The 13,397-nt window shown below is 41.4% G+C and overlaps 1 protein-coding gene across 1 annotated transcript in view; it reads left to right on the forward strand.

Moving 5' to 3' along the window:
- Nucleotides 1-680: 680 nt before the first annotated feature.
- LOC138038889 (complement C2-like) overlaps nt 681-13,397 on the forward strand; it is a 21,855-nt gene continuing 9,138 nt past the window's right edge. Inside the window, 7 exon segments of the mRNA XM_068884966.1 lie at nt 681-799; nt 1,214-1,353; nt 2,579-2,646; nt 6,748-6,852; nt 9,060-9,251; nt 11,336-11,533; nt 12,186-12,383. Coding sequence (XP_068741067.1) covers nt 2,589-2,646; nt 6,748-6,852; nt 9,060-9,251; nt 11,336-11,533; nt 12,186-12,383 — 751 coding nt within the window. The 5' untranslated portion in view covers nt 681-799; nt 1,214-1,353; nt 2,579-2,588.

Genomic DNA, 13,397 nt, shown 5'->3' on the forward strand with positions numbered 1-13,397 from the left:
CGTGTAAACAGGCCCTAACTTTTGATTTTGTTCCAAAAAATTGAAATGTAGTCGATTTATAATGAGGCTTGAAAGTTTAATTAAAAATCAATAAATTAAAGACGTATTTCCATCGATACTGCTATGGCTCATTTCGAAACGTTGTTTTTATTCCGCTTATAACCCCCCCCCCCCCCCCCCCCCCCCCTGATATAAACCCCTCCGTTTATAAGCCCACCCAAAACCTCTTACGAAGTTGTATAAGTCCAGGGCTTGTAACCGGAACTTTACGGTATTTGTGGCGTTCGCTTAGGATTGATATCATATTTTAATACAAATCTTTCCCCGCTATATCAGTGGAGTCGTTTCGTACGACTAACTCCATTTCTTGTAGTCCTTCTGTTGAAGTGATTTGAGGTTTCCTTATTTTCAATTCGAAGAAACACTGAGTGCGAACGCTTGGTTCGCAACACAGAAACATTACATCAATTTTTAGCGACGATCATCGTCAAAAACAGCCTGAAGATTTCAAGCGTAAACGTAATGGATTTTTGTCAAGCTTTCTTTTCGCAACTATGAGGCCCTGACAGGGGGGGGGAGGAGTGTCCCGTGTCGCATGTCTGAATTTTAAAATCACTCATGTCGGGGTTTAATCGGCTCATTCTCGGCCTTGACGTCACTGTAAGAATTTTGCTGGGAAAGGATGCCTTTTGTCGGGATTTCGTTTTATACGCTGTCGCTACTTTTTGGGCAATGTCGCTTGTCAGAATTTACCCTGTCAGGGCCTCAACTATTCTAGTTGCGTTCATTGTGCTTAAAGGTAATGTGAAAGGAATGTATGTATGGAAAGGAATGTATGGCTCGTCTCAGCAGACGAGCTTGACGCGTGACGAAGCCCTGAAGAGTGTCTGCGTGGGAGGCTAGGATATTCATCCCTGTGCCATTTCCTTTCAATAGTTTGAGTGGCACTAGAATATCCCCATTGTGGTTAGAAACTCTTGTACAAGCATATAAAACTTCAAAGCTTCACCCCACCTTCAACGCAAATTAAGTTGACTATTTTACTTGTTACCCCTCGTGTTTTTTTTTGCTTTTTCAGCATCATTATTTCTCCTACATCTTTCCAATTAGCACTCATAAGCGTTTATTATATCTGTAAGATAGGATTTCTTTCAGACTTTCCGTTCTTGCCGCACGTTTCAGTAATATTGCGTGACAAATTTCTTTCGTAAAGCCCTGCTGATTGATTGTGCGCGTCACATATCAAGAAAGCTGAAGGAAGCCAAGACGCGTTAACAGTGTTTTTGCTGAGTCGTTTTGAAAGAAGTCTTGTTAACATCTTTATAGTGTGGACATACACAGGAACTAATTTCGGTGAGTTAACGTTGTATTCTCAATTTTAAAACTGTAACACAGGGGACGTACGGGACGTACATTCACCGAAAAGCTGTTTTGCAAAACATTCATTGGTAATGCGATCACCGATTAGTTGAATGCTCTCAACATCGCTTCATCATTGCCATGAAAAGGAAAACAGAGGGAAACCTTTGAAGTATTTACTTCAAGGTTTCATTAGTCTTCATATTCCGAATAATTCAACAAAAATTAACAGCAGGCCTAGTGTGATTACACTATTGTTTGATGATAAAAATTGATGTTGTTTCGATTTCATAATCCGTCGACAAGAACATCAACATTATCCTTGTTAAACTAATTAAAAAAGTTCATAATCCCATAGTTTACTGGTCCAATGTATACTCCGTCGACGTCAGCATTTGCATTAAATGATTTGTCCCGTAGACGTGCAATAATATTTTAGCGCAATTAGGCTGGACCATAAGATAATTTAAAGAGTGTTTACTTCTAGCGATGTGACCTTCCGCATTACTCTTGTGGAAGATAATAGTCTTATCTACGTTCAGATGATACAACAAATGTCCATCAGGAACCTAAAACTGTGGGAACGCTAGATTAATATCTTTCCCCCTCCCCTCACAACAATTACGGCACACCCGATTTCCACATTTACTGAGTATACCGTCAGTATAACTTGAGTGTATCGCTTATCACTCTTCCACAGGTCTACCCTCTGAATCAACACACAAAGCAGAATCTAGTTTAAAGTTAGTGAGCAACGAAAGTAGTACAGCCTTATAAAGGACGATTTAAATGACTAACTAAAAAACGCATTAAAAAAACATTGCCGGAAGTCGTCCAGACGCATTACACGGGGAGTTTGGGGCCATGTCACTGCGATTCCATCAAGTTTTAGGTTTTCATACTCTATCCTGTTTAGAAACTTGAGTTCTCAGAGGCATTAATAATTCATGATGATAGTCCAACCCCGTGCTCGCATTAATTTCACATTTACCAGCAAAAACAACGTGTTTGCCGGATGGTCGTGACAAGAATGGATTCTCCAAAATAAGGTGAGACACTAAGTTTATATCATGGTGAAAGGTCTGTCAGACCACACTCATCATGTAAACGGAAGGCTGAAAAAAGAAGAGTTTATATGGACAGGCAGATAGCCCCACTTTCATGCAAACAGGTCCTTAATGTTGAACTGGAAGGCAAGTTTTTGTTTTTCTTTCCACAGGAGACAAAGTATGGCCTCATTGCTACTCCTGCCCCTCCTGCTTGTAACAGCCAACAACTATGGCGCAGGTAAGTGTAGGAAAGGGTAGTTGTTTTATAATGGACTATTAGATCTAGATCAAAGCAATTAAGCATGGCTTGCCCTTAGATCGATTAAAAGCTTTCAGCTTTCTGTCACCCTGCATGCATTTGCAGTCCTTGGCAAGCCGTTAATGTAAAAGAGCCAATATAATAGACAAATTTGGCAAGTTACAAGCATAATAATTCAATATTCCCAGGAAGACTTCTATTCCCTCTTTATTTATACGAAGTTGCAGATAAATCACCTGGGTTTGTAAAAACATGCACTTCTTCAGCTCAAGGCGAACATGTGTCTTATCAAGTCATGCCAACACTTTAAATGCTCTAGGTGATTGACCTTGTCTTGCCGGTCACAAGAATATCATATGAATTCGGACGACAACTTGAGGAATTCTTTGAAGGAGCATTTCAATCGTGCACTGGAAAATACCTGCAACTGATGCAATGCCGTATGGGAGGCGATTGTATCTGAAAAGGCCTTTGTGGGTGTTGATGATTGCGTACTTTTTATATTCTTTGTCCAGTTCCAACTGCTGGTACGCCTGGCTTAAATCCAGCTTCGTAAACTCCTTCCCTCCCTCCCTCCCCCCCCCTCCCCCCACCAGCCCCCGGGGTCGCATACAAATCTTTAATCTTTGAAGTGGCGTACTTCTAATTTAGCTGGTTGATTAATCGTTTGCGTGTAATCTCCACAAATCCTGATGGTGCCACCCTCTTTAATAATGGGAGCGGTGGGTGTAGCCCATTCTGAAAATTCAACTTGGTCTAAAGGTCATTCTTTAAAAAGGCAATCCAATTTCTGTTTAATTTTTTCACGCAGTGCAAGGGCCACGAGTCTGGCTTTGAAAAAAAACGAGGCTTTTCGTTAGGTCAACATAGATCTTTGCCTTCAATCCTACTTAACCCAAATCCTTGTGTGCTTCCAACATCTCATTTAAGTCCTGATCCACAGTAGCTAGGTGAAAAATCTCTCTCCAATTTAAGGGAGCCAGTTAAGGCCTATCAAGCAAGGGACCTCTCCCGTGATCACTACAGCCGGCAAACATCCTTTAAACCCATTATATTCTACATTCAACTCACACTCCCTTGCAATAGGATTAACCTCCCCCGAATAGGTACGCAGTGCAGTGTTCACCTTGTTCATTTCCAATACTCTGCCCTATTGGGACAAATCGTGAAAGCTTTCTTCGTCAACAACAGTTGTTGAGGCCCCAGTGTCAACTTCCATTGTAACATTCCCTGCATTCACTAATACAAGCTCTTTATAAGGGTTTTGGCTTCTCCTTAAATTCACACAAAACAGCTGGACATACACATCTCCCTCCTACCCAGAATCCTCGTCAATAATATTCACAACATCTTCTAACTGGTGTAAGTTACCTGGCCTTTGCTGACCACAGTATCCCCTGTGATCAACTCTGTTCGCCGGCCTTTCGATTGACGCTTGTTGCGCTTGGGACATCTATTGGCAATGTGAGGCAATGTGACTTTTTTGCTTGTAATAGTAACAGTTCAGTTCCTTGAACCGGCAGCTCTGTTGCTGTGGTCCCCTCCACCCTGAAAACAAACAGATTTGCGAAGTGTGCCACGGTCCATCGTTCCGTCCACTTTTAACGTTACCTTGCTTAATACCTCCGATTTCCTTGACTCCTGAAGCACAGCCACATTTTGCTTTGTAACTTCCATCGCAGTTGCTATTTCATATGCCTTCTGAAAGTAAGTTTCTTCTCTAGAAGCAGGCGTCGTTGTATCTTCTCATCCCGAATTCCAAGCACAATCCTATCCCTTAGCATTGTCTCAAGGGTATCTCCGTACTCACAGTGCTCGGTTAAATTTGGCAGCGCCGCCATTTTGCCACCGATTCTCCTTCGTTACGAAAACGGCTATTGAACTTATACCTTTGTACAATTTCAGACGGTTTTGGAGTTAAATGATCCTGAAAAAGCTTTACCAGTCCCTGGTATGATTTTTCTCGTGGTTTTGCTGGGGCCGGATTCTTACATCAACTTGTGCGTCTTGCTTCGGCAAAAGCTTAGACTGCTGGCAGTCTGTTTTTCTCTCGTAATTCAGTACGGGTTATGAGGCGAGACGTTTTGGCTAAAGGGGAATGGGACGAGACACCTTCCCCACTCGGCCATACCACCCTTGTCTCGCCTTCTTCTCTACATGGCCAACGCCATACCGCCCTTTCGAGTTCGCGATGACTAAGCGCTCGTCCTAGTGACCCTTAGAGAAAAAACCGGCTGCCAGCAGACTAGCAAACGCTCAATAAAATCGCCCGCTCTTTTGCATTGTCAGCGGGAGATTCATCGTCGAACCATTTGCATCAAAATGATGTCGTAAGCGCTCCGTACAATGCTCCCAAGTGTCTGTCATGTCGTCAAACGCATCCACTGTACCGAATAAGGTCGCCATCTGAAATGCTCGTCGCCAAATGAAGTGTATTTACGGAGGAGACGTGCAACGAACAAAGACGCAATCACTCGCAGAAGGCCATGTGCTCAACTCAACTGTATTTACATAATCTTGCCTTTTAACCCTTTCAGCCCCGTGGGGTTCCCCATTGACGAGTCTGGCGTTAGACAGAGTAAAATCTATAAGTGGCACTATTGGGAGTTAAAGGGTTAATGGGGACATAGTTTTTGAGTGAATCCAGCTGTTGTTAACCCTTTCAGCCCAGTGGGGTTCCCCATTGACGAGTAAAATCGTCTGGCGTTAGACAGAGTAAAATCTATAAGTGGCACTATTGGGAGTTAAAGGGTTAAGTACACGGCACGTAATGTCACACAATACACTGCAGACGGTGCCAAATGATTCTTAATGATTTATTGCGCATTATGTTCATTTCAGTCTTAGTTTTTAGTTATTGTTGTGCTATTGTTATTGCTAATTATAAGTTACGATTTATTATGGCTGTGTTGAAATTCAGTTATCACCAAGTTATGTTGTTATCATGTTTATGTCGCCTGTCGAATTACCATCTTAGTTTAATACTTTCAAAATCGATTGTATACCGAATTATCGTTTTCCAGTTCGAACTTACCATCGGGCTCATCCTCGGTGTAAAAACCGGCGAAACTCACGAATGAGGTAACATAAAGGAAAACAAAAAAGCAAAAAAATATCAAAAAATAACCTAACCCTACCACGAGCTAACAAAACAAAGAAAAAATGTCACAGGTTTTACAACGAAGTAAACCCCACCATCGTCACCATCATCATTACTAGCACCGCTACTACTGTTCTGCTACGTTTACTACTCGTCCCTACAAATCTAGTTCTACAGTAACTACTACTACTACTACTACTACTACTACTACTACTACTACTACTACTGCTGCTGCTGCTGCTACTACTACTGTTGCATCGATTCCACAAGTTGTCGTTACTTTTTAACTCAAGGATTTGAGGTTTTGAACTTTAATTAAATCTGGCCCCAGTTGTTCAAATGGTGGATAACGCTATCCACCGGATAAATCACTATCCATCGGATAGCACAATTGGTTTTGCTATTACTTATCCACTGGATAGTGATTTATCCGGCGGATAGCGCTATCCAACGTTTGAACAACTGGGGCTTAGTATATTGACCGAATGCATAAATAGCGGCCAAAAATGTAATATTTTGTTTATGTGCTAATTAGACTCGGTAGCTTCACTCTCAAACAACATTTCTTTTGCATTTTGTCTATGCAAACGAGGCTAGTGAGTCTAAAATTATCAGATAAACAAAAGAGTATTTTTTGGGCCGCCTTTCATGCCTATCAGTGGAGTACGATTTGTCTATTACCTCACACCATGTGAGCTACCACTGCAATTGTTGAAGATCATCGGAGTATTTCACAACGTCTAGAATCTTAGCAATTACACATACATCGTTTTCCGTTGAAGCCAGTAAAGACACAGCGTATGTTACACGTCAAAAGGAAACATATTGAAGCCAATGAAGTCGTATAGCATAGCGATTGCCCCATGGGAATTCAATTCGACCTACTTTTTGAAAGGGGTGTCCCCTAGGTGGTAGGGACTGGGGTAGCGCAGTAAAAAAAACCTTATTTTCACCTGATTTCGCTATTTGTTATTTTTCAGTCCAATCTGAGAACAGCTGCCCCTCTAATCCTTGCCGGCATCGCGCTCGTTGTGTGGAGAACCCTCCTTATGGTGTCAAGTGCGTATGTTCGCCTGGTTGGAGGGGTAAGTAGCCTATGCAACTAAACTATCCGATATTTTCGAGTTTCCGAGTAACAGAAAAGCGACTTTTTCGAATTTCGGATCATTTTTAAAACTTGTACATTTGTAGATGACAACCTGTGCATTTGGGATTTGTCAGATGTCTCAGTTAAAATCATAAATTGGAAATGGCTTATGGGAGTATGCACGCCCTCGGAATCTATCACGAAACGATGAATCCCATAATCAGCGATTTCATCAGATATGACCTCTATTACATAGAAATTACCAAGGATGTTCGAGCTCGACTATTTCACCAAGAGTTGAAAAAAGAAGAATCAACCCAAATGATGAAAGTTAAGATACGCTTCCAGCCGAGTGTTCGTAATACTATACGTTTGAAACTGTGCTTAAGAATTCAAAATGAATTAAGACTCTTTAGCGCTGTCGGTCTTCAACTGCTGACTCTTATCCGATCGTGAAACACTTGCTTACGTTTGATTTGTGGTTCCCTATTTTCCGGAAAGAAGGAAATAAGTCTCAAATAAATAGACGGATTTTAGTAAATGGCTGGATTCAATCGTCCCCCCTGATCGAGGCCAATGGACCGCATACATTCTGCAAGGGCATGCGAGTAATAGAGTATGCGGAACTCAATATTTTGCCTTATGACCAAAACTCGACGCGTGCACACAAAGTGCATTGCTAATCTTGTTAGTATAAGCAGACTGTCATTCATACTCCATACTGATCTCTCTCATACTGATCTCTCTGATTTGGCCTTGGCCCATCAGTTTACGGTATCATCTAGATTTAGCACACGGGTCCCGCCAAATTAAGGCCAATCAGATTGGGCCTGATGACCACAACGTACGCCTCTGATTGGTCTGCAACCAATAATCGCGTAAGGGAATGCTTGTGCTGAATGCAAAATCATGGATCGTGCAAGGAACACAATACCGCCACCTTTTTCACGCAAAAAATCTAGTAGTAGTCGTCCTAAGGATAGATAATACCTTAAACTGATCGGCCGCATTCCATCGCAGATGGAGACTTCTGGATTATGGACTTCTGTGTATGAGGTCAATTTGTCTTCGATCCAACTCTGTGAGAATTATTCCCTCTGCCTTACACCCTTCTCATGCGTATTTTCTCTCCATCTATTACAAAGTGAATATACGAGAGCCCGGTCTATTAATAATCGTTATTCCATACACAAGCGTGGGAGGAGGGATGGTGCAGTGGTGAGAGCACTCGCCTCCCACCAATATGACCTTTGTTCGATCCCCAGACTTGGCATCACATGTGGGTTGAGTTTATTGGGTCTCTACTCTGCTCCGAGAGGTTTTTCTCCGGGTCTGACTCCGGTTTTCCCCTCTCCTCCCTCAAAAAACCAACCTATAATTTGATATCTGTGCAGTGTCCTCAATTAGTGCGTCAGCTCTAAATACACTTGACACTTCAATATATTTATAAAATAATTAGGATAGTACCCGCACTCTCATTGGTCAATAGCTGTGTTTAGATGAGAGTATGGAAACACGGCTGTGACATCACACGAATTTTGATTGGTTATACACGTATATAGTCAATAATATTAGCGTGTATCAAGAAAATCTGTTTCAATCAAGACGTAAAAAAAATGCATTTTCCTTCATTTGTCCAATTATCTTTGAGATATATTTTATAAAAGCAATAGAGGACTTTTTTCCGTGTTTCCATAGCCTCATCTAAACACTCGGGGAAGTTGGGAGAATTCTCGACAGTTATGCAAACCCTCGAATGCGTTTCGGTTTGCATAACTGTCTCGAATTCTCCCAACTCCTCGTCTTTAGATGGGGCTATGGAAACACAGAAAACGTCCTCTATTGCGTACATAGTTCATTTTTAAGCGTTAGAATTAGTCTCTACGTATCTTCTCCAAGAGAAAAAAAAGTTCTCAAAGATCGGTTTTTCCAATGCCTGCACAAATTTTTCTCATTGTTTTCTCAATTCCGAAAGTATACGATCAATTTCCCCCGCAACTGCCTTGTAAGACACTTACATGGAGCCCACAAGTGGCGTCTTTGAGCTGCCCGGCTAACCGCCCATGATCCAAAGTCACGGAAGAGATATTTTTGGTCCGAAAGTAGCAGATAATTTCCATCAACAATTTTTTAGTCAATCAAATTTCCAATACACTAAGGCTTTGTTGAAATCTAACAAATACAATTTCCCTGGTCTATTTACAGGTAAACTTTGTGACAAGCCGCGAAAAACAAGTTGTCACGAACCCTCAACTATACAGGACGGATTTGTCAAGGCTGAGGGACCAAAATATGCTATTTATGGATGCAAAAAAGGATATAACATCATTGGAGATAGAATCATTCTATGCAAAAATGGAAGTTGGTTGGGAAGGGCGCCCACATGTCGGCTAAACAGTGAGTCATTTTCCGGGAAAACGTGAACTTATTTGTTAACACGCTGCTCTATGAAATGATTTATGTTGGCAAATACTTTCGAACATAAGGATCATTTTCTCTCGTACTTTCGCCCTTATCTGGTGAAACATGTCAAGGCAATTGAAGATATTGCCAAAAGGTCTAATTAGCAGAAGAGAAACAGTAACCTAAAATATAAAACAACGACTTTCAATCTTGCAGACATATTTCGGCAGAAACTTCTGCCTTCTTCAGTGGAAGTGTTGAATGAGATGCAAATCGGAATATGAATATCTGATGTTCAAAAGTAAAGGAAATCCTATGAACGAGAGTACATTTCGTGAGTTATGGCCACGAATGATGTTATGAAATTCTCAAAATTGCACGAGCCTTAGGCGAGCGCAACTTGAGAACTTTCGAAACATCACGAGCAAGTTCCTACATTTTTCTTCTTGTTATATACTCAACAAAATCCCTTCATCGCTTTGTTTCCATAACTTGGAAACAAGTTATGGAAATTACCTGTAGTTATAGTGCGTCTTGCATGTACCACATTTTTGTCTTGTCCATTCTGCCATCCCGTTTGGTTGGCAAGCTGTTATTAAAATTTAAATTGAATTAATATGGTGAAGAAGAAAAATACGATATATTTATATATTAACCCGTTTAACCCCGCTTCAAACCGTTGTAACTTGTACCTATGGGGGAAATATTTCATTATCTGCAGATATGACCTTGCGACCTTGAACAAGCGTAATACACCGATTGCAAATATGACGAAGACAACACCAAAGCGAGGCTTTTCGGTAGTAACCGTTGTTAAGGGCTGTCCAGCTCTTTTTTCCAAAGAATTTTACAGCCCTCGCACTGAGAAATTGGATGCTGAAATCGAAAGGGAAGCTCGTTCAAGGATAGATTTCTTCGAAATATTCCAAAATACATCTTAGAAGTGTTGTGAAGGTCAGTGTTTTTATTAAAGCAACGTTTGCATTTTCATTGATATGCAGATTTGAGCATATCAAAACACCTAATTATGCAACAGTAAGTGTATAAAAACAAGAGGTATTAAAAGAACACCTTAAGGTTTCTTGGATTTGTCGTTGGAAGGCTGTGATAAGTGATCTTTCCTCCGTCCAGCCATACTCGATATCCGCTCTTGTCAGGCATGTTTTACTCCTCCCTATTGGGACCAAATTCTAAACATGGAAGAACTCAGTTTTCACTGAGGTATGAAAGCTTAAAGGCAACGAAAATGCATTCTTTAAACAAAACCGTTCTGTATACGATCCTGAGAAGAAGATCGAACGTTCATGACAAAGCAAGATTCAAGACGTACCTTCCAAACTTAAAAGTCGAAAATTATTTTACTTTGATGGTACTGTCTTTCAATTTCTCAACTCTGATAAAAGAACACAGGATGTTGGCCTAAAGAAACTGTAATCCAACCTTGGTACTGACTGGCACGAAGTACTTGAAAACAGACGCGGCCAGCCCTTAGAAACGGCGTTGCTACCGAAAAGCCTCGCTTTGGAGCTATCTTCGTATGACGTCGTTGTGTCTTCCTGTAGGAATGCAAACAAATTCAAGCCTTTTGTTGTCACGCAGTAGTGTCTGTTTATATTCGGGTTCTGCGCGCGCGCCAATTATTGCATATTTGCGTGCGTTGTAGCGGACTTTTCCTTAGCTTCCCGTTTTATCTGACGAGTGCCGCACATATTGTGCGGTACGACAATAGTAAGTATTTAAATTCCAGGTGGAATCTTCAGTTGATCAGACCACCTTGATGATATTAATGCTCTAGATCGTCTATTGAGCACTCTGTCAAGCTCCCCGGTAACCGAAGCGAAACGGGAAGCAATTTTGTTTTTCTCCGTTTGCTCAGAGGTGAATAGTACGTGTAATTCATCTCCCGCCTAGCCAATCAGAATGCGCGAAAAGCACTGCTCGCTTGTTTGGTATATACCAATACCTATTAACAGAGGAAAATCGCACGTCTGTATATGAGCGATGTTTTCAAAGTTCTCAAAATTGGACGAGCCTTTAAAGAGCAAAACATCTGACTTTTTTTTCTTCAATACTTACAGGAAGGCAGATAGTATGTGGAAGACCACCTGATCTACCCAATGGATACTATGAGCCAACTAAAATTCGTTATACAATTGGTTCGACCGTCAAGTACATCTGTAATGACAACACGCATTACCGTCTTAAGAGAGATCCAGAAGTCACCTGCAATGAGAATGGAGAATGGTCAATGAGAAAACGACCACGCTGCATACGGAGTAATGAATAGAACCTGTAATGAATGAGAATTCTGAAAAAAATAGAATAGCTTGGCTGTAGTTAGGTAAAATCAGGAAAAATACAATACTGCTCTCTTGTTTGGTCATTCCGTTAGATATGGACGGACAAATATTCGCTCAAAGTTACTTACCAACATAAGCCTTGCTATTTAGGACAGTAATGTTTCTTTAGACAGTCAATAGTTCAGAGAAAGTTAGACCTCTGTATTGAGTTGGCCCTGTCCTGTCCCTGTGCCTCTCCCTGTCTTTCTTTTTGTCTTTAAAATACATGGGGCGTCAAAAAAAAAAATCCAAGTTCGCCCAGGAAAATAGCCGTATCACGCATCATGGAAAGGCCTATTTTTGCCTATGATAAACTGCAGCTCTGGAGGTCGATCATTGCATGGGCATTCCTTGTCCTATCTTTGAGCTTCCCAGAGAATTCCTTGGACAGCTTGTCTATCACTTAGCCGTTTTATGAATACATAAATAAAACGCAATCATAGACAGAGAGAAAGTTAAGCGGTACCTTAGAGGATCAGTGAGTCAGTGACTCCCACAATCAATTGGTGTGTCGATCATTCAATCATTTGTTATATGCGTCCCGTAAATCCGTGTTGATTGCCTTTTCGCATTGTATTTATTTATTTAGGAGAAAGGTGTTCTGACCCAGGTATCCCTGAAAATGGTTTTCGCGCCGGAAGTTTATTTTTACAGGGAACTCAAGTTCGCTTCTCCTGTAACGATGGCTATGAGATTGTCGGTAGCACTGCGCTTAAATGCGAATATTCGTGCCGTTCGTGCTCAACTGTGCGGTGGAATGACACTGTACCCGCTTGCAGGAAACATGGTAACGCTTACTTGCTTTTGGATGTACGAAGAGATTTATTTTTCGATGTTGACTCGGGAATACTCGGGGAAAAATACGAGTGCTTCCGATTACTAGTTCGGATGCTCTACCACTGACCTATATGAGACTTGTGGGATGGCGCGGTGGCCTCATGGTTAGTGCGCTCGACTCCGGATCGAGTGGTCCGGGTTCGGGGCCTGGCCGGAGACATTGCGTTGTGTTCTTGGGCAAGACACTTTACTCTCACGGTGCCTCTCTCCACCCAGGTGTATAATTGGGTACCGGCGTAATGCTGGGGGTAACCCTGCGATGGACTAGCATCTCATCCAGGGGGGAGTATAAATACTTCTAGTCGCTTAATGCTACTGAAACCAGAGATAAGCGCCGGCCTGATGGGCCTTCTGGCTCGTAAGCAGTGACTTTACCGTACCTTTACCACTGACCTATATGAGACTTGTGGGATCCTTTCGAGCATCCGAACTATTAATCGGATCCTATCGAGCTTCTGATATAGTAATCAGAAGGCCTTAGGTTGGACTTCAGCAAAGTAGCATTCGGATTTTTTTTCCGAGCATCGAAAAACAGATCTCTTTATGATTTCATTTGCAGAGGTTAATGTGTAACATCTCTTTTAAGTACTATCTGGATGTAGGAGGTACTTTTATTGTCATCCATGTCGTTGGCAATTAAGCATGTATAATTATGGAATCGTGTTTACGGCTAATAACTGAGATCTGGACTCATTTTTGATATTACAATTGTAGTGATTATTGAAAATGCTCTGCTCTGATTGGTTGCCGTTGAGGTGATAATCACCCAAGCGGTTTTTCAAAATGGCTGCAAGCCGTTAATTTTGTCGAGGTGACAGACAAAGAAATTAATTGTTTTGAAGAAAACGCATACTTTTCAAATAATCATCTATGTTATTATAATGACACAATTATTCACCTCAAGCTCGGTGAATATCGGTGAATAAAAACCGAGACGAATTCGCCGATATTCACCTCGCCTTCG

The sequence above is a fragment of the Montipora capricornis genome, chromosome 2, assembly GCF_036669925.1.
Source record: "Montipora capricornis isolate CH-2021 chromosome 2, ASM3666992v2, whole genome shotgun sequence".
Lineage (NCBI taxonomy): Eukaryota > Metazoa > Cnidaria > Anthozoa > Scleractinia > Acroporidae > Montipora > Montipora capricornis.